The sequence below is a fragment of the Bos taurus genome, chromosome 7 (genome assembly GCF_002263795.3).
Source record: "Bos taurus isolate L1 Dominette 01449 registration number 42190680 breed Hereford chromosome 7, ARS-UCD2.0, whole genome shotgun sequence".
In the NCBI taxonomy this organism is placed as follows: domain Eukaryota; kingdom Metazoa; phylum Chordata; class Mammalia; order Artiodactyla; family Bovidae; genus Bos; species Bos taurus.
Window position 1 is genome coordinate 48935828 of NC_037334.1, and position 22259 is coordinate 48958086.

Consider the following 22259-nt stretch of genomic DNA (forward strand, 5'->3'; position numbering starts at 1 on the left):
CCAGATTTCTCTTGTCCCTTTATAGACCAGGCCTTTCCCTTTGCAGAGGAATCCTTAACAGGCTTCTCTGGCCACCAAGCACCTCTGTTTCTTCGCTTGATCTCAGACAAGAAGACTGTGGATGCCAGAGGAGAGAGAGGATATTTTGCTCCCTGCTACATCTAATTGCCCAGCATAGTGCTTAGTACACAGAAGCCTGGACAGTGAGTATCTGTGGTATGAATACATGAACGAACAAACAAACTACTGAATCTGTGCACCAGGCTCTGGTTACTAGAAAGGTATAAGGATCTAGGTTCAGGATGACCATGGAAAAAAACAAAAGATATTTTTTTTAAGCACATGCAAAGGTCTTTCTGAGGAGAGAGGAATTTTTAAACCAATTTCATCTTATTAAAAAAAAAAAAATTATCTAACACCAGGAAAGACAGCGTGATTTTATCTTTACCATGGACAGCATTTTCACTTTCACTCCTTTTACCTCATTCAAGATGGCTTGCCGAAGGTTACAGACCAGGTACAGAGTCACAGCAAGGCTAGCAAGCTCAGGTGGGAAGTGATGCCTTTATGGGATGAAAGTATTGGACACCAACCAACCAAGCCCACCAAAGCCACAGAGGAATTCAACATGTCCAGCGAGTACAGAAATACCTGGAAACTACCCAATTATCCCTTAACAATGGGGTGACTGAAACATTCCAAATAGCCTCTCAAGTCTGTTCAATACACTGAACTATTTTCTTCCTCTTGGCAATAGTTTTGTCAATTTTCAGTGCCATTAATTAGAGGAAATTCAGCCAACACAGAGTAAAGCAGAGTTTCAGAGTTTGCTCAGTGTGCCCCAAGGAATTACTGCTATGTCTTGTTGATCCTCATAAATTTTCCAAACTTTGACTAGTCTTTGCTCTTATTGTTCTCTGATCTTTCCAAAATGATCTGACCAATCAAGCATGAAGATTTAGTACACCAAGAAGAGAGTCCAGGCCATAGCCCTCAGACCTTCTCTGTGTTCCCAACTGACAATACAGTCTACCCTCTATAGCCATGGACGCAGAACCCTTGGATGTGATGGGGGGAACTTGTACTAGGACATTTTACATAAAGAACTAGAGCATCCTTGGGGTTAGGTGTCCACAGGGGTTCTGGAACCAACCGTATGCTGATATCGAAGGACAACAATATCTGCATCTCTATGCCTAGAGTAAACACTGTTTATTACATCTACCATCTTCAATACCCACTTCTCCATAAACCAGTGCCAATGTCAGAGTCAATGTCCTCCTGTTTATCTGTGCACAAAACATCATCAGTCCTGCTAGAGAAGATGCAAAGTCAGACCAGAGTTGGCTGTGATTAGGCCCCTTTGGAGACAGGAAATTTGCTGAGCTCATCAGCTCAGACTTTGTCATGGGAAAGGTCCCACATCAGTTCCACTGAGCTCATGTGCATAAGCAGCCCTGATGCCCTAGGAGTAGTGACAAGTCAAACGTCACCCCACTCTAGGAACACCTCATGACAAGGTTTCTGCTGAGACCCATGCACATACATACACCAGAAAGCAAGCCCTTTCTTTCTACTAATGTCAACGATAGCCTTCTTGGCCTCAAGAGAAAATACAGCACTCATAATAATTTACTCTGCATCTTCAAACGCTCATTTTGTCTAAAATCATATTATTCATTAGTGCTAGTGGTATTGGCTATTGGGGACAAATAATAATTCTCCATGGTTTTCCTGAAAATACAGTCTGAGAACTATCTGCATCAGAATCACCTGGATTGCTTATTTTAAATGCAGGTTCCTGGGTGCCACTCTTGACCTATTCAAGACTGCTCTGGCTGAGATCTGCATTTTAAACAAGCCAGTGATTTTTTTTTTCAAGATTATAAAGACATAAGTCTGAGAACCACTGCTCTAACACCTTTCTCTGGGCATCTTTCTTTTTGCCTTGGCCATGAAGCATCATCAGCAACTTGGCCTGGCCCTTCTTAGAACTCAAAGTGATTCCACTTAAATACTGGAAGAGTAAGGGCAGAGCTACAATAGGAAAGTGTAGCCTTTTGCTCTCTGCCTGTTTTCTCCATGCTTTATCTCTGCAAAGATTGCCTGGAACACCTAAAGTAAGTTCTGCTTCTCTGCTTCAATCATAGGCGCCCATGGACTTTGCATAAATTCCTGCTTACCCACCACATAATTATGCTGGGGAATGTTGACAGTGTCTTCTGTAGTGCGACATGTCACAGATCACCCAAGAAGAGTTTGCAAAGTATTACAACAAAATGTATAACATGTCTTTCCTTCCTTCCTTCGCCACTGCACCAAAGAAAACTTGGCCCTAAATGATCAAGGGAGAGGGTTTCCTGAAGGACATATTTGCACAGAATCCTAAGAATACCAACCCAATCAAGTTAATTTGGACATCAGTGCTATCCTTCCAGGAGTATCCCCAGTAATTCGCATCACTAGTCCTGAACACACCTTACTTCTGGCCCCAAGATAAATCAACATCCTCACATCTGTCATAAGGACACTGGAAGGATCCGGACCCAGGGGCAATGACGCCTCATACTGTTCAGCACTCCAACTGCAGGTATGTCTGAACTCTGACACTTGTGGGTGGAAATCTTGGTTTCCATCTTTAGCTTCCAGGTTTGGTGCCCAGTTGGTTCTCAGAAAAGGGAGGGAGGGATGGGCAGGACGTCAAGGAATAGTCCATATAATACCAGTCTCATTTTTTAAATAGAGACTTCACAAATCTCTCTATCCAAGAAATTCTATCTCACCCTGATTTCTAAAGAGCAGCGAGAACTGGAGGAGTTCTAAAGCCCAGGACTCTTGACCACAGAGGGAAGGAGAAACTCATGGGCCCCAGACCCCAGAGGAGGAGGAAGAATTTTTTTAAAGGGAGAGGCAGGGCAAGGGCAATTTACACAACAGAGATGGCTATGCCAGGACCTACAATCAGAAAAAATTTAACTTTCAAAAAACCATATAGAACTGAAGACAGCCTCCCAGCCAGCAAGGTATGGAGTAAAGACAGGCTTAAGGAAAATGGAACCAATTTCCCCAACATTTCTCTAAGACATGAGACAGAAAGCAACATCTACAGCTGTGTGCCAGCAACTCACTTATGCTCCCAGGACATAAAAGTGACCCTCGGAAATGATATCAGAATCACAGGTAATTATATCAGGCACTGAAAGATCACAAGGATCTACTTTGTGCCAGAAGCTCACTCCATGCTCCCAAAACTCCACAGGAGGTGCGATCATTAGTTTTGCAGATAAGGACAATGATGCTGCAGCCAAGACCCAAGTTCATCCACAACAAGACTGGAAGGTGAGCCCAGGCTCAGAGGGGCCTCTTCACCATGAAGAGCTTTCCACAGGTTCAGGGACCGCACCCAGATTGTGAAGGGGGGCGGTGAGCTTCTCAGTCAAGCTCCCCTGCCTCTCTACAGCATGCCCATCGGTTTGTATCCATCATCATGGTCAATTACTAACAGAATGAGAGACACAAGTCCAAGGCCAGCATGGCGTCCTGGGGCCAGCCCTCTACAAGGAACATCTGCTTCCTTGTCGTGGAAGTGTGCAAAATCCTGGTACGGAAGAGTTCATGCCTTCATTCCTTCATTCACTCAAATTCATTCAAACATTTACTAAGCAGATTTCTGCACTGGGCTCAATGGGAAAGGTCTAGGGACAAAGAGCTCTGTCCATCAGGATATCCTAAAAGGGGTTAAAAAGTTGTAAGGTCCTACTTAGAGATGGGGGTTAGACTGAAAGAAAAAAAAAAAAAAGATGTTTTTCAATGTGTGTGTAATCTAGAATCTTCACCTACCAAAAAATATGCACCAGTAATTCTACAGGCTTTCCTTTCCCAGAGATTCATCAAGAGGTGTGCTTAAGTAATAGTTCAAATCAATAAAATGCTAACAGACCACCTACTGCATGCAAGGCATGATAAAATGCAGGCTCTCGTTTCAGGAAGAATTAACGACAGAAGAAGCTAAAACATAAATACATACAACCATAAATTGAGGAAAAATGCATATGTAAGTATAACAGGAGTTGTTAATACTAATAAAATTAATAGCCTCCACTTAGTATTAAGCCAGACACTTTGCTAACAGCTTCACCAGTATTAGCCAATTTATCCTCCCCATGCCAACCGAGTGGGGCTGATCAACACAGTGGACCCCTGTGATGTTTGCCCACAAGGCATCCATTTCCCCTTAAGAAACTACCCTTCAACCTACTTCAACCATGTAACCTGATGGAGTCCCCACCACCCAGGTCCCAGGTCCCACCCCAGGAATGGGCGTGTACCCAAGACTGGCCAGTTAACACATATGCCACCAATGTGGCCACAGTGATCAACTGGGGTACAACACAGGCAAACCTGACAAGTCTCAATTCTGGGACTTCTGTGGCAATACTGAGACATAAAAACTACAGTACGTTAAGTTCAGTTCAGTCACTCAGTCGTGTCCAACTCTTTGCGACCCCATGAATCACAGCACGCCAGGCCTCCCTGTCCATCACCAACTCCCGGGGTTCACTCAAACTCACATCCATCGAGTCGGTGATGCCATCCAGCCATCTCATCCTCTGTCGTCCCCTTCTCCTCCTGCCCCCAATCCCTCCCAGCATCAGAGTCTTTTCCAATGAGTCAACTCTTCACATGAGGTGGCCAAAGTACTGGAGTTTCAGCTTTAGCATCATTCCTTCCAAAGAAATCCCAGGGCTGATCTCCTTCAGAATGGACTGGTTGGACTTCCTTGCAGTCCAAGGGACTCTCAAGAGTCTTCTCCAACACCACAGTTCAAAAGCATCAATTCTTCGGCACTCAGCTTTCTTCACAGTCCAACTCTCATATCCATACATGACCACTGGAAAAACCATAGCCTTGACTAGACGGATCTTTGTTGACAAAGTAACGTCTCTGCTTTTCAATATGCTATCTAGGTTGGTCATAACTTTCCTTCCAAGGAGTAAGTCTCTTTTAATTTCATGGCTGCAGTCACCATCTGCAGGGATTTTGGAGGCTCAAAAAATAAAGTCTGACACTGTTTCCACTGTTTCCCCATCTATTTCCCATGAAGAGATAGGACCAGATGCCATGATCTTAGTTTTCTGAATGTTGAGCTTTAAGCCAACTTTTTCACTCTCCTCTTTCACTTAATAGAAATGTGTAATTGCCATGAGTCACTACATGGAACTAATCAACCTGAGAATACAACCAACACGTGGGAAATAGAGTCCAAAGATGGGTGGGCAGTTGGGGAAGTGGTAAGAAAATGACCAACAAACACACCCAAGTCTGGTGGTGCAGCCCGAGCCCATGGAGCCAGCCTTTTCTAGATCTAGAACTTATCAGCAGAATTTTCAGTTACACAAGTAAATTTTCTTTTCCATTTAAGTCAGTGTGGACCAGGTTTCAGTCACTTGCAATTTGGAGCCCTCACCAATACACTGTGATCACCCCACATTTACCCAACGAGAAGTCAGGGATTCAGAGAGGACAAACAGCCTGAGACTGAATTTACTGTCTAAGGTTGAGGCGGGGAGACCACCATGGTTGTGTGCACTCAGGCCAGAAATCTGCAAGAGCCAGCCTGCCAATCGCCCAGATCCTATCTTTCCCCTTCATCCACCAATGCCAAGGTAGAGACACACGAGTCACTCTGCTATGGTCCCTTTTCTGCCTTGTGAGTTTATTTCTCGTTTACCTTCACACCAAGGGGATCCTCTGGAGTCCTAGCTTTATCTATGGCTCTATTAAACTCTTCCTTCTCAACACTGCTTTCTTTCTGAGTAGCACAAAAATGGCACATCCTACAATTGACGGCATCTTATACTGGAGAAAATATGAACCAAAAAATACCTGTAACCTTGGGCAAATTATTTAGTCTCTTATAGAAAATTTCTTCCCTTTGTAATTATCTTACCCGAGGAGATGAGACCATCTATGAGCTTGAGTCTGAGGAATTTCCTAAGGAACATAAACAGTCACCTCCCCAGAGGAAAGGTAAAATGAATCATCTTGAAGGTGCTCAAGTTTAGACACTAAGCATGTTTAATTTGAAATACACTACAGTGAGTAAATGAGTAAGAAATGACATTTTAAAATATTTAATTTCTAACATTACTGTGTCTCCCTGAGCACAATAAAACAGTTGTGCTCATGTTTATGTCCCACTCTGCCAGGGGAAGGGTATGGGTCCGATGATCCATTTGAAACCAGTCCTTGCTTTTGAAAATAATCTCATCAGCATACAGGACAGTACTCATCCGCCTAGCAATCCAGTTCCACTGGAGCACAGTTGGGGCAGGGCTGGGAGGACCAGGAGACACAAGGGAACTCAGCCTGGGAGGGTCGACTGGGGCACAAGCTGTACCATCCTTGCCAGGCAAAAATGAGGTTCTCTCTACAAGAGTAAACTGAAAGGGCAGAAAATACAAGAATGGCCATAGGCTTATCAATTTCTACACTGTCCCTTTGTAACGATTCCCGTGAAATAATTATTTCTATTGGTGGTCATCTAGTATAGGGGATTTAAGATAGTGGGTTCATTAAGGAAAGTCAGGATCACAAACTCATTTAATTCTCCTTGAACCTGTTTAATCAAAATGATTTTCTGCTACTCTCTATTACAAGTCGAGTTTCTGTGGTGACAGATTAATGACTGATCCACTAAGCCACACCACCTCTCTTGTCACCGACCCCACAGACTGAAGCAGCCACTATTCTATCAATAAGCCTCCCTTGCCCTTGAAACTCATTATGGCTGAGACGTTGAGATCAAATGAGCAGATCAGATGCTCCGTGCCACCCCAGTCCTGCTACAGAGACCACCAAATCCCACAGCGTGTGCAGGAGAAAGAGAAAGCACGCAGGCTGGTCCTTGTGGTCTCATTAGAATTACAAACTCAGGTCACTCTGGAGTAAGATAAATGCCAGCCAAGGCAACACTTCTGAGTCTTCGGGCCTGCTAAAGGCAATTATCCCAGAGTTAAATGTCAGGGCTAGTTTCGTGAGTGCAAAAGAAAGAAAATGTCATGTTTGGTGTAAGCAACAATATTATTTTAATCAAATCAGAAGCTCATTATTAGCAGAAGAGAAGCCCTGATGTGACCTCTACCATAAGCTGTGTCCACCTGGCTTCCCACTCCACTCGGTCTCAACCTAAGGCTCCTCACTGATTTCCCTTAGGCAGAAAGCAGCAAAGACGTTCAGTGTAATACCAGTGGCGACTCACAGCCCAAATCCACTCCTCTCTCAACGGGCTGCAAGAGTCTGGAGTCAGACCGCCTGGGTCCAGCCCAGCTCCTTCACAGTCCAGCTCTGTGGGCAAGAGACTTCACCTCCTAGTAAATAAGAATAAAAGTGCTTCTCTCCTAGGATGGTTATGAATATTACATGAGATAATATATGTAAACTACCTTAAACAATGGCTAGCACACTAAGTGCAGGATAAATGTTAGATTCCACTATTTCTGCAATGTTTTATTTTAATTGCAATTTGTGTATATTACCTTTACAAGAAAAAAAACTTTTAAAAAAAGAAAACAGGGACTTCCCTGGTGGTCCAGTGGCTAACACTCTAAGCTCCCAATGCAGGGGGCTGGGGTCCGATCCCTGGTCAGGGAACTAGATCCCACACCCCACAATGAAGACCAAAGATCCTGCATGCCACAACTGGTAAGACCTGGTGCAGCCAAATAAATGAATAAAGATTCTGTTCAAAGAGAACAGAACAAGGAAGCAATACCGACTGCGGAAGTTAAAGTTCCAGCCAGCAGACAAGCAGTTACCTGAGAGAAGGGATCACATGTATATATCTTACTCATTCTTCTAGCCACTGCCTAGCACATGTTAGACAGTCAAATATTTGTTGGAATGAATGGACAGATTACAAATGAATGTAGGAATGAACAGAGGAAAATCTCCTTACCGTAACTGTATGGAAAGCCAAATCAGAGTCAGAAAAAGATCAGGAAAACGGCGGTGGCATCCTCACCCCTCAACCTGAAACCACAGAGGAGCTAAAAGCACACCAGTGGGAGCAGCTGGAATTGGGAAATAACCATACAACTTAACAAAAACATCTGCCTTCTTCATCTTCTCCTTCTTCATACTGTATTTGTGCAGAAGTCCAGGTCTCCATCTGGCCAAAACACCCCAATTGCTAGTATTTATCAAGGAAGAATGACCACCACACTAACAGGCTCCTACTACATTTTGGAGCAAAGAGTAGCTGTGAAAGTTTTACTTCTGGAAAGAAGGAGATAGCATTATTTGTGTATCTAGAATAACAGGACCACTTCAAAGTATTAAGTAGAGGCTGACCGGTCCTCTCTGGCAACATCACAGCACATTCAACAGGCAAGAGGACAAGGAGCACACAGCCCGCCACCCACTTCCACTTCAAATTTAGCCAATAACGTCCACCAAGGGGTATTATCAACTCTCTAAAAGGGGCTCTTAGTTTTCAGTTTCAAAAGTTCAAAAGCCACTTCTTAATATATCTTCCCTTGAGTGCAAAAAAGAAAAGAGACAAAGGAAAAAAAAGAAAACAAGTCAAGGGAAAGGGCAAAAAGTTTTCTTTCACAAAGTAAAAGAAAAAAAGTGACTTTATCACAAACTGACAAGCATCATAACAATATCATAACAACAGTCTCAGGGCCTGGTCTTTCAAAGTTATCAGGGGTTTCCACAAAACTGAAACATCAGGAGAGAAGCTGAGCGTTGTCAATCTCCAGCGAGACCAGTGAAACAGTGATGGCTCGGTGAAAATCACCAGGCTGGCTGATCCCTGGCACCCTTAGCTGAGGCTTTGTCAGCTGTCCACTGAATTGCTTCTACAGGAAGCAATCTTTTAGTCCCTGGTCCCAGGGGATGGAGGTTTTGTGCTTATTTCAAGTAAAACAATCAACTAAAGACACTCAGACTCAGCCTAAAAGAGAATCTAGTTTGAGTTTCGCAACACATTAAAGAGGTTAATGGCATTAAATTATGTCTGACCCACGGCTAGCATCAGAAGACTCCATGGAGCATATATTAATGCCATGGTTGATGATTGAAGATATTTGGAATTCTGAAACATTTTGGATGTTTTTAATGGTACGTTGGATTAAATTATCATTTTTAAAGAATATATACTGCTAAAAAATATTAGTTGAACACCTAAAATTGCTTCAGAAACAAAAAAAGCAATACATTTGAATACAAGTTTTCTCTTTTTGTTAAGATTAGGATATTTTCAACAGGAAGTATTCCTAGTCATCCTAGGGATTACCTAGAATGTTCTTTTAAAATATGGATTTCCAGCACTCATCCCAGAACTATAGAATTAGAATCTCTGAGGAGAAAGGGGTGAGTCTGGGTGCTACAATTTAACAAGCCCCCCAGGTGAGAGCTTCATGATCAGTTAGGCTTGTAAAAACACTGATCCAAGAATTTAAAATGTCACCATTTGCAAGAAAGATGAGAAATGAAGAAAAGCCCAATCTTTCAAAATTTAAATCTGAATGGGAAACAAGAATAATGCCATATGCATGATACACCAAGACTAGAAAGCCTTAAAAAGATACAGAAGCAGAGTAAACCTGTCCACACGGAAGACCAATAAGCACAGTCGCTTTCCATCCAACCCAGCTGCCACGTGAACCAGAGGGGGTGTGCAGAAGGAGAAGGGGCTGAGTCCTCCAGCTCTAGCTGAGTCAAGCATCCACCCCTTTCCTCAACTCTAAAATGTAATGAAGAAGGTAAGAAAAAAGCAAGATAATTTCTACCCTGTGTGAGTCTGGGAATGGAAGCTTCCGTGGGGCATCTTTCAGGCAGCTTGGCCATCTTTTTCAGCCACAGGCAAAGGTAGTCTGTACAGGGCTCTTTGGGGAGGAACGGAAAGGGGATGGAAGATGGTTAACAGAATAGATCAGGAACAGGAGATGTCATGGTGCCAGGTGGTGGGGGCGGGGGGAGCAGGGAGGAGCGCAGTAAGGCCTCATACCGCTTGTTCACCGCAAGTGTTTGAAAGTCTCTTTCAAGGAAAAGACCACCATCAACTAAAGGGAAAGGGAAGAGGAACAGAGAGGAGAGAGATAAGTAAGTCCCCACTCAAGGCCTTAGCGCCTCTGGAATGGGCCCTGGAGAGATGCTCTTTAGAAAGTACTAGAAGACATCTGGATTAACTGGATTTCTCAGGCCCTCCCTTTGCAATGGCTGGGCATGTCCGGCATGGGGTAAGAGGAATCCAGGGTAGGGGGTGACTCCCACATGTCTCCCACTCAAGGAGTCCTGTGCCAAGACCAGGGGCTCCGTGGTATGGGTCCCTCCCCAGGGCAGGAATTCCTAGTGTTAAATATCATCCAAGTGTTCCCTAGTCCCCTAGAAGCACACGGTCCCAGCCACCTGGGGCAGCCTCTGAGAGAGCTGGCAGCACCTCCCACAGCACAGAGGGGATGCCATCTGCTGGAAAGACTGCATCAGGAGCCTCTGGGCCGGCATCCTCGGGGCGTACCTGGGGAGCAGCCGCCAGCCTGGGGCAGAAACAGGCAGCAGATTGCCTCTGGGTGCCCAGGAATAACTTTCTCGCCTCCCACGGCTCCCTCAGAGGAGCGATCCTCTGCCATTCAGGCTCCCCTTCAGGGTGGCGGACCAACTCACCAGTGCCTGCTCCCTTTCCCTTCTTCTAAGGATTCCCAGGGGCCAAACCCCCATGCTCCCTCCCAAGAGGAGCATGTATTAAAGCCATGGTTCTCTGAACCTCCTGGACACCTGGCTCCCTACTCAACGAGCTGGGCTCACTCCAAACCTAAACCTCGGCAGCAGGCATTCTTCTGGACACCCCCCACCCCACCGCGCCCCCTGCCAGAGATGGTCTAAGTCACTGCTGCCCAGGGAGGTTCTCCAGGGGGCTTGATAAAGTCAACCAGCAGCATTAGGAGAACTCGAAAGCTTAAGGAGCCTCTGTCTCCGCAGCTGCTCGCTGTTAACAACGTGTTCAGTGCAGTCACTTTCCCCCAGTCGTACCAATTACACACACCTGGACCACAGGTAACAGGGGCGAAGAGCATCAAGCCTTCCAAGTTGTCTTTAAAGTTCCTCTCAGGCAAGATGAAGCCCATGAACCCCGACCCCACAAGCTGCCTGCGAAGTCTGCACCAGCGCCTTTCCCACACGTTAAGGAGGGGCACCGCACCGCACCGCCCCCCCAACCACCACCCACCTCTGGCTCTGAGGCTCTCCCGCCACCCGCAGGGCCCCCGAGTACTCACGTCTCGAAAGCGGTTCCAGTACTTGTCCCGCTCGTACTCAGAGACTGTGCTCAGCCACTGGTCATTGTCCAGGAAATTGCCGTTGTTGGGGCCCGCGCCTCCGGCGAGCGCGTCCAGGTGCCGGCTCTCGACCTGGAGGAGGCACCACGCCGCGGCAGCCGCCGCGAGCACCGCGATCGCTGGCATCTGCGGGGCAGGGGCACGCGGGGGAGGTAAGGGGAGGCCCGGGGCGGCGAGCCCAGGGCCGCGCGCCCCCGCCGTCGGGGCAAGCAGGGACCGCCCCGCGGGGCCAGGGTCAACCCTGGGCACACCTGCGGCGGATCTACAGACCCAGGGGTCTTTCTCACGAATGGAGGGGGGTTGGGTCGGTTTCAAATGAAGAGGCTGCGTCACAAATTAGGGGCCGCTATCAAACTATAGAGGACCCCTATCGTCCGGGCGCCCCACGCACCGCCGCTCTCGGATAGGGGCTTCAGTACCCCTCCCCGAAAACGGAGAGCCCTGGCTCCGCAAGCCTGACTCCCAGACACTGCGCCCAGAGCTCGGGGTAGGGAGGGGGTAAACAGGGCTCCGAGCAGCAGTCCAGGCTCCCACTGAATGAGGGATATACCTGCGTACGGGGTGGGGGGGTGTCTCCCCTCGGCCCCCGCCGCCGCCTCGGGGAAAGAGGGGCGCGCGGAGACAGCCCCAAGGCAGGCCCTGACCCCCGCCAGCTCCCACCCCCGGTGGCCGCGGGGAGGTGTCCCAACTACGCCAAGTTGGGGCGCGGGGTTCTGCAGGAAACGTACCTTGGGGCCCGGCCCGGGTCCCCGCGTCCGAGTTGCTCGAGCTCTTGTGGCGCGGTCGCCGGGAAGGCTAATCGGCTGGCTAGCTCCCCAGCGCTCCTGCCACCCGCCGCCGCGCGTCCTGCCGCTTTGTGAGCCCGCAGCGCTCTGGCTCGGCTCGCTCGCTCGCTCGCAGGCTCGCTCGGGCGCGGCGTCCGCGGGCGGAGGAGCCCGAGCGCTCGAGCCGAGGCCTCTGGCGACCCCTGGCGGCCGCGCGCCGCTGTGCGGCCCGCCCGACCGCCCCGCCGCCCCTGGTCCTGCAGCTGGAGATCCTGGTTATCCACATCTCTACGCAGGGCTGAAATAAGCTTTCAGGCCCAGGCTGGCGAGCGACAGCTAGGGAACTGAGGATCAAGGCCAAGAGGAGGGCTAACGTTGAGGCATTCTCAAAACCAAGGTCGTTGGACCACTTAAATCAGGATCATCTTAGTGGGGGGGCGGGGGAGGACTTTTTAAAAATCAGGACTCCTGGTTCACGCCCCAGACTCGCTGAATCAGCGTGCCTTAGGAGAGCATCCTGAGGTGAGTGAATCTCTGCACTGCCCACCCCAGGTCATGCACCCCCCCACGTCTCTGCACATCCATGGCCTGTACCATGACAACTACCGTCAGTCCCTTAAGACAGTCCTTCTGGCCCCCATTTCTATCATTTGTCACCTATTTCTGCCTGGTGTCACCACATTGACCCTGTGGGCATCCCTTGGTGTTCTTACACAGCAAGGTCCATATCTGTTTCTGTCCCCACCCCTTGGGAACTGGCCGCAGCACCAGCCTCTTGGGTTTTCCTAGAGGGGAGGGAGCAGGAGAGGGAGAACTAGGCCAGGCTCAGGGACAGGACACAGAGGCAGGAGATGCAGCCCCCATTGGCATTCCAGATCCTCAGGCAAGTCTGATCAAAAGGACAGGGCATACTGACCTGCTGCCTTGTACAACCACGGCCCATTCTGCAGATGGCTGAATGCTTTTAGAACAGGTCTGAGATAGTCACCCATCTTCCCTCAATACACACTTACATCTCTTCGTGTTTGCTTTCCTGATAAAGACCAAACTCATGGCTGGGGCTCCAAACCCTGCACATTTGGCCTCTCTGGCTGCCTGTCACACCACCTCATCTCTTCCCTGACTTCCTAGCTTTGGTATGGGTCTCAGTGGATGCGAGCTCCCTCTAGCACTGGGTGGTAACTTCTACTTGGGCTGCTATCCTAGGGACTAGCGGTGGGTGGTGACTTCTACTTGGACTGCTGACCACACCTGCTCCCAACACCAGCCTCATTGATTTCAGCCCTCAGCTTACTCACCCTGACTGCTTCAGACAGGCTTGCTAAACTGAAGGCCAGGATGCTGCATGAGGCCAGGATGCTGGTGACTTTCCCCTGAGAACAGTGCTTCTCAGCTACAAGATCACTTGAAATCACTCATTCCAAGTATGTGTCTCCGCGTGCCTGGAGTGAGCTCCGTGAGGGCAGAGGCCCAGTTTGGCTTGTTCACCAGTGCCCACGGTGCCCAGAGCCAAGCTCCCGACACTGAGCCCCAACATATGTGAGGTGGTCATCTACTGATTGTGCTGCAAGTGATTTGGTTGCATGTAGAAGTTGGATTATGATTTTTTCCTAAAAAAAGTAGCAGATGCTTATCCCAGCATTACTGTGACTGATTTACATTCCTAGAAGTGTTCCTGAAAGGGAGGAAAAGAGTGGAGTCACAACTATTATACCGGGGACTGCGGTTGTCACAGGAATATTTTAGGTATTTTCATTTTATGTCCTGGTGGTGTCAGAGCAGGAGAGAAATTTACATATGATGGAGAGTACATTTCTTACATTCTCATGGAAACCCAAGTAAGTTCAGCTCCAATTCCTTTTTCCATCCACTCTAACCTGCCTTTCATCTTCCCTGACTGACATGACTTATCACATCAGCAGTCTCCTCCAAGTGGGCAGCCCTGAATCCTCCCATACTTGACTCTGAGCGTCCCTTTAGGGCCCCATGGGACTCTCCCTCCTGGCTGGATGTACCCACGTGTATACGCCATTGCTTCTCTGGGCTCAGGCCAAAGCTGTCTGCCCTCTCTGGGTGTTCCCATCCTGTCCTGTGCTGAGATGCTCCTGTTGCATTTCCAGCCCAGAACTGTCTGATAACTTCCAGCTGTATATCCAGTTTTATAATCGACAAGTCCTCCAGATGCCCCAGGGGTATGTCAAATCAGAAGTCTAGATTTTCCTCCACAAACCTGTGCTGAGTCCTCCCCATAATAGTAAATGTCTCCCCACCCACATGGCTGCTAAAGCCAGAAACCCACGAGGCACCTTCAATCCCTCCATCTCCCTGGTCCCTCACTGCCCATCTCTCAGCAAGCCAATCCCCTCCACTTTCAGACTCCCCTCCCACTCATCCTCATCCTTCCACCTCCATGGGACCACCAGGTCCTCTTGACTGTCACGCCCTCCTGAAAGACTACAGTGGCATCTTGGCTAGTTTCCTTGATTCTTTCCTTTCCCTTCCAACCCACTATTCACTAAGGGGTCAGTGCCATCTTTTTAAACAGATTATTACTTCATCTTATAAAACTGCTCAATGGCTCACCATGACACGCAATGAAAATCTAAACTCCTTGCTGTGATCCATAAAGCCCGGCACCATCTGGCCCCTTCTCCTATGCTGTGATTCCCTGAATTCTAGCCACACTCCTGCTCACGATTTTGCATGCACATGAAGCATGTTCTCACCTCTGGTCCTCTGCACTGGCCATACCCTCTGCCTGAATGGTCCTCTCCCTCCTCTTCAAAGGTCAGCTCCTTCTTGGGAGCCTGCTCAGATGTACCACCTCATCAAAGTCTTCCCTGACAACCCATCTAAAATAGGCCCTCCCCATCCAGCCACATCAATACTCTCCATCCTTGCATTTGGTTGTTCCCTTTTTGTCCCTTGATTCTCTGTCTTGCAATTCAAATAGTAATTCTAGGAAAACAAAAACAATGTATTTTTCATGCCTGTATCTCCAGGCTTAACTCATAGCCTGATGGGCATTCAATAAATATTTACCCAATAATTGGATGAATGAGTGAAGCAAATTCCATAACCCTTAATTCACCCTAAAGTTTGAAACCTAACTGTCTGGAGACATTTCCTCTGGTCACCCTTAAACCCCTTGCTCTGCAGATTCAATCTCTGCTTTTCTGGCCAGCCCTGTCCCTGGTTTAATCAGAGGGCATCTGCTCTTGGCCAGGCTCCAGTTCCACAACTGGAATTGTCCCTGTAACCACCCACCAGGGTGGGAAGGGCACTCAGAGCAGCCGAGGCAGGCGTGGGGTTGCTGAAGCTGGCCTGAGATGAGAAAGGACGTAACCTTGGAGCCAGGGCAAGGAGCTAGAAGCTGGAGACCTGCCATCAGCCCAGCCGGCTTGGCGAGGAGGGATGTCAGATTTATTCGGCCGTGGGAAGCACCCGGGACCAAAATCAATACTGAGCCTTGGGGCTGTATTTCTGCTTGTCATTGGCTTACACACAACTATAATAACTCCTTGTTTTAACATAGTTCTTATTTCCAAAGAGCACCACATGTTTTATTTTCAGTTTAATGGATCCTCAAACATGTGCTATTGGTAGCCTGAAGCAGACGTAACTATCACCATTTTATGCTGGGAACAGGGACACACAGAAAGGTTAGATGAATTGCTGAAGGTCGCAGAGAGAGAGAGAAAGATGGATCTAATAGTGGAAAGTTCTAGGTGTGGTGCCCCCCCCAACTTCATGATACCTCCGTCTTATCAGAGGGACCTGTAACACTTACACTGTCATCAACCCAGATTTATTTTTAGCTGCACACTCATATACCTACCTGTTACACGGCATCTCCATTTGGCAACTGTCTCACTGGCCACATGAACTCACTGTGTCCAAAACTGAATGCTTGAGCTGTATCCCCCAGCAAACCTGCTCCCCTTCCCACCTCCCCGATGGGAAAGCAACCGCCACTATGCTAGTGGTGGTCGCCAAATGCTAGTGTCATTCTGACGTCCTTCACAGCCACCACTTTTAATGAATCAGTCAAAAAATAAAAACGAGGAGAAATGGCTCAAAAAAAAAAAAAATGAATCAGTCAACTGTCAGGTCTACCGTTGCAGTTATTTCCAATTCCACCCACCCTCCTCCACTGCTATACTTTCCCGCCACCTCTCACCCCCAACTCCACAGGGCCCCTTACAAAGGTCTCGCCTCTCAGTCAGCCATGTGTAGTTCATTCTCCATGTAGATGCCAGAGTGATCCCATCTCAGCATAAATGTGGTCACTTCTCTCTCCTCACTGACCTTCCTGAGCTCTCAGGGTGACGATCAGGCACCCCACTATGACGACCTATGCACCCGCTAAGCCTGGGGGCTGCCACCCTCCTTGGTCCCACATATCCCTCCCCCTCCCCTTCTGATCACCTGCATCCTACACCCTCCACCTCAGGGCCCTTCTGTGGGGGGCTCACTACAGCCTGGATGCTCTCCTTCTTCCCTGCCTTCTCCTCACCCTCCCCATGCACACTTCAGTTCACAGCTTCCCTCCAAGTGCTCAGGAAAGCCGCCCCTGACCCCAACAACCCATGGCACTCATCCCAGCTGTGTAATGCCCAGCTCCCACCAGGCACTCAAGGCACAGGACAGGGTCCAGCTGTGCATGTCTTGTCTTATTTGCTGATGAACCCGTAGTGCTTAAAAAAGCCTCTGGTACATGCTAGGTACACAATAAATATTGAACAAATCAATGGATGCTCACAGCTCAATGCATTTAGTTCCTTAGAGGCAAAGGAGCTCCCAGGTTTACGTTGACATGTTAACCCCAACACTCCATGGATGGAAGGTGGTAACAGTGGAGGAAGACTTGACCTCTCCACTCACAGGTCTGAGGATGAAGCTGGAACCCATCCTGGCCCCATGAAGAGAACAATGAAATAGATGCGCTTCCTGGCATCCCTGAAAACAGCTCACCCAGCAGGGCCTGTAGCTTTCACAAACACGTCGATTTCACCTATTGATTATATGTGTTCAGCAGAACCAGGCTCACTCCACCTTCCCACATCCTCCATTGCCATCCTTACCCCCAACATGTACCTTCATGCTTTCTTCTCCTCCCCCCGTGCAGAGCCATGGTGTATGGGCAGCCTAGCTTGGGAGGAATTGATTTTAAGCAAATGAATACCTCACAAATAAATGAAAATAACTGGCAGAAAAGCCTAAAGGCCAAGTAATTACCCAGGGACAGAGTAGAGAGGGTCAAAGAATCACCAGTGTGACAATACCAGTGACATTTGCTGATGTGTACAGGGCACTTACAATGTATCAGATCAGATACCATAGTCCTGTGTGTCATATAATGTCATCCTTACTGCAACCCCCTAGGAAGTTGGCACTGAGATAAGCCCCATTTCACAGCTGGAGACACTGAGTCCCAGAGCTGTGCTGTCACTCATTCTGGATCCCTCGGTGAGTAAATGGAAGAGCCAGGACTCAAACTGGCCACTCTGATGGCAAAGGCCTCCCACAGCCCTCAACCCCACAGCTGACGTCTCCTTCACTGCCCCATTTCCCTCACCTCCCGCGATAAATTTCACACTAGTGGAAGGGCACCTTCTGATGCAAATGGGCTGTTACCAATTTGTTTATACACAATGTATGTTGTCGTCATGAAGTTTAGTGTCTGTTACCATGGAATGTATGGTCTAGTCAGCAAGATTTAAATGGAAAATAATACTAAATTAATTATGGTTGTGATCGTATATCCTGCAAAAGGCACTGGCACCTGTGACTCATTGAATATAGTAGCAAAAAACTTAATATGACACAGGGTCACATTAAGTGTAAAAGAGTATTTGGCTGCCAAGGGCCACATGTTTGGTCCTCCCCCAGGAACACTGGGATGCTCGCTACCTCTAATAGTGATGGCTGCTTACACGACACCTGGTAAATGAGACGAGGTGGTGTCTTGACCCACCTCTGCGGTCCCCCAGGTAGAGCCTAATGAGGTGGCCAGGGATCATGGGAGAGAGACTCCTGGGGACCAGGGTATTTGTGAAAGACACTGGGGAGGGAAGCCACCTGGGTTGCTCTGGGGAAGGCAGAGTCTTCATTTACCCATTCAGCAATCAGCTATGGAGCAGGCCCTTTGTGCCAGGCTAGATGACGCTGGGAAGACGACAGGGAGGTGGGACTGATAGAGCCCAGCCCTCATGGAGCTCTCTCTAGCAGAGAGGGCCTCAGCACTTCTGGGCAGCACTGCAGGCAAGTGTGCTTGGCCAGCTGGAAAGCACTTGTCTTTGTTTGATTCCTCTGTGCTCCTGCAGGCTCCCCAAAGCTAAGACATCCTTCGGCCTGGAATGTTCTCCCAATTCTTAGTTTGTGGGACTATCAGCTGTCAGCCGCATCCCATTTCAGAGAAGTTAACACAGCACTCATCTCAGACCCAAGAAGACAATGTCATGCTTATCTCATAGGGGATTAAATGTGTTTATATTTGTGATGTGCTTAGAAAGTTCCTTCCACATGATAAATGCCATGTAAGTGCTTGCTTGTTAAAGGTTCCTCACCCCACCCTGTGAACCAAATGCCTCAGTTCTCCCACTTTGTGTTTAAGGACTCTGAGGTCAGGAGAGGTTAAATGACTTGCTCAAGGTGATGAGGGATCTGAACCCAGGCATCCTGGCTCCCGAGTCCACGTCCACACCTCAGTGTGGGGCTGCCTCACTCTTTCCATGTACATGATGCTCTGTGATGGAAAGTATGAAGACACCTGCCCTCTGTTGACTGAATAACAAGCCCGCAGAGACTAGAAGATAATTGTCTTCTCCTCTCCCAGAAAAGCCATCCAAGCTCCTTTTCTTTCTCCTGTTCTCATTTTTATGTTCCTTTCAAGAGGAGCATTGCATCCCCGTGTCAGCATGAGCCTCCACACTCTACTGCAAAGATTCAGAACTGGCTGGCTGGGGCCTCCTTCCTCTCAGGGTCAGCGCCACATCTCTGCCTTTGGAAGGGCTTCCATTTAGGCTGATGTGGGTTCACACGTTTGGGAGGTGGAGGCCAGAGAATGCCTGGTCCACAGAGAGCTTAGCTGTGCCTCCAGACAACAAGGTTCCCAAAAGAGGACCTGACAAGGATCCCAAGACTGGCAGCAAAACAGGGTTCCTTGTGGAAGAAGCTCTCCAACTCAGATGGAAACCAGAGAGCAAAACTGGAGCTGGAGCAGGCACACAGAGCCAGGTGAAGCTTGGAAACACCACAGAGTGAACCCGACTGGTTCACCCAGTCCCAAGAGAAGCCCGAGCATTAACAGTCTTGTTGAATGCAGCATGATCTAACACAAAAGGATTTCCAAAACCACCCAGCAAACTAACTTGAACCATAACCAAGTCTCCTGTAAATACTTCCTATCACAGCTTCTGAAATGGAATACAGATGGCTCACCAGGTCCTAAACACTAAATTGAACCAGCTTATGCCCCCAAGAATGAACAAATCTAAGAAGGCATCATTTAAAGGCAAGACATCTCAGAGGCCTGGACAGCTAGATAAGAAGATTCAAACTATGGCTGTGCTAATGCCAAGAGTACAGAAGCTCTGGGGACCTTGGCTCAAACATCAGCTCAGCCTCTTACCAGCTACAGACTCTCACACTAGTCAATTAACCCCTTTAGACCCATTTGCTTGCCTGTAAAACGGGGATAATAATGTCGTGCCTTCTTTACAAGGCTGTGGGGAGGATTAAGAGGTATGTAAAACTCCCGTGTCTGCTCATGAGAAGCACTATAAATACGGTGCAGCGGTGTCATTGCCATTCCTATAGGATGTTTTACAACTCACCCAGCAATGTCTTATTAAAGTTTCACATATGAGGCTCACATAAGCAGGTCAGTCACCCCTTTAAAAACTGAGAAACTTAGAGAAGAAATTTTAATCACTTACACACTTCTCTCCACTAGATATTTGTTAAAGTCAAAGTGTTAGCAAGAATTTGCCTGGCTACATACATATTCGTATATAATTCACAGATGCCTACAACTATGAAAGACATCCTGAGGCAATTTGCAAGTTAAATTTGTATCATTTCATTCAAGGCATGAAGTGAAAAGGGAGCTATCAAGTCAGAGAGAACTGCAGAGAAGACAGCAGGGGTCCCCAGAAGTTCTCCCAAGATCTGCAGTGGGAGAACACTAAATTCAAGAATTTAGCATCTGCCCAACAAAGGAATATTATGCACATCATTAAAATGATGGCTATAAAATCCATGAAGCAATAGGGAGAAACACAGAGTGGAAAAAATCAAGTTACAGAATTGGATGTACAGAATGATTTCAGCAGGAAGGAGGGAAGAGGGAAAGAAATACACCGGGAACTGGCAGTGACTGTGTTAGGGGCAACCTGTGCATAATGTTCTTTTTCTTCTTCCACAGATATCTCATTATGGAAGTATAACAGAAACACTATAACCTTTGTGAAGAACATGTACTCTGGAGTGAGAGAGACTGGGATTTGGAGTTCAACTTTAATGGCTGTTCCCATAACTTTTGCACTCTTTTGGAGCTTCAGTTTCCTTATGTGTAGGATGGAGGTAATGATAGCATATATGCACCATGATTTTGAGAAGATAATACCACATCCAACATATTCTAAGTTCTCAATTACCATTAAATGAGTAAGTATAAGTTTTTCCAGTAGTCATGTATGGATGTGAGAGTTGGACTGTGAAGAAAACTGAGCACTGAAGAATTGATGCTTTTGAACTGTGGTGTTGGAGAAGACTCTTGAGAGTCCCTTGGACTGAAAGGAGATCCAACCAGTCCATCCTAAAGGAGATCAGTCCTGGGTGTTCACTGGAAAGAATGATGCTAAAGCTGAAACACCAATACTTTGGCCACCTCATGCGAAGAGTTGACTCATTGGAAAAGACTCTGATGCTGGGAGGGATTGAGGGCAGGAGGAGAAGGGGACGACAGAGGATGAGATGGCTGGATGGCATCACTGACTCGATGGACATGAGTTTGAGTGAACTCCGGGAGTTGGTGATGGACAGGGAGGCCTAGAATGCTGCGATTCATGGGGTCGCAAAGAGTCAGACACGACTGAGCGACTGAACTGAGCTGAAGAAGTAGAGGCTCTCTTCTCCTTATCAGCGGGCACTGGCCAACAGTGGCTGCTGTTCTGTCAGTTCCTCTCCATCCTCACTTCTGATGAAGATAGTAGAGGGAATTGGGTTGGAAGCCCAATTCATGTGCTATTTTCCTGCCTGGCCCTAGGACTCTGTTCCTCCTCTAAAGTGAGGGAAGGAAACTCAGCACCTCTGCTCCAGCACTCTACTCTGAGGAGGAGTGAGGTGCCCTTGACATTAACAATTGAAACTTCCATATACTTTGAATCAGTTAAAAGAGTCAGATCTATGAGAGAAAGAATATCCATCAATGGGAAAACAGGCAAAGGCCTTGAGCAGGCAATTCACCAAAATACAAATGCCAAACTATATACCAGTCAACTGCCTCATAACCAAAAAAAGTACATTAGAATAATGTCACCTATCAAATTTGCACACTTTTAAAGTTCATTATTCTCTAGTTGGCAGATATGAGGAAAAATCACCCTCCTATACTGTGGGCTCATTAACTGGCACAGTCCTCCTGGAGGCCAAGTTCATGATGTTCATATTAAGAGCCATAAAATGTTTGTGACCTTTGACTTCACAACTTGACCCATAACAATTTAACCTAATAAGATAGTTAAGAATGTTTACAATGATTTATCAACATGCTACCCTTCTCAGCATTATTTATAATAGTGAAACTTGGAAACAATCTTAACATCTAGAAATAGGACTAGTTAAATAACTACAATAAAGAATCTGCCTGCAATGCAGGAGACACGGGTTAGCACGTTCAGTGCCTGGGTCGGGAAGATCCCCTGGAGGAAAAAATGCAACCCACTGCAGTATTCTTGCCTGGAGAATTCCATGGACAGAGGAACCTGGCAGGCTACAGTCCATGGGGTTGCCTAAGAGTTGGACGTGACTAAGTGACTGAGCATGCACGGATGCCCAAACTGGGTAAAGGACATAAGGGCAACAATCCATTCTGCCTCAAATTAATTCAAAATGAAAAAAAAATTAAAAAAATAAACATCAAAAAATA

At 47.5% G+C, this 22259-nt stretch overlaps 1 protein-coding gene across 3 annotated transcripts in view; it reads right to left on the bottom strand.

The window, feature by feature from the left end:
* SPOCK1 (SPARC (osteonectin), cwcv and kazal like domains proteoglycan 1) overlaps positions 1-12216 on the bottom strand; it is a 584260-nt gene extending 572044 nt beyond the window's left edge. For 2 of the 3 annotated variants that reach the window (XM_005209367.4, XM_024994095.2), the window contains exons 1-2: positions 12071-12216; positions 11283-11468 (exon numbers count right to left, since the gene is read on the bottom strand). In XM_005209367.4, coding sequence (XP_005209424.1) covers positions 11283-11468 — 186 coding nt within the window. In that variant the 5' untranslated portion in view covers positions 12071-12216. The remainder of the gene's footprint in view (positions 1-11282; positions 11469-12070) is intronic. The other variant, NM_001075500.1, reaches the window with a different exon arrangement.
* Between the last annotated feature and the right edge of the window lie 10043 nt (positions 12217-22259).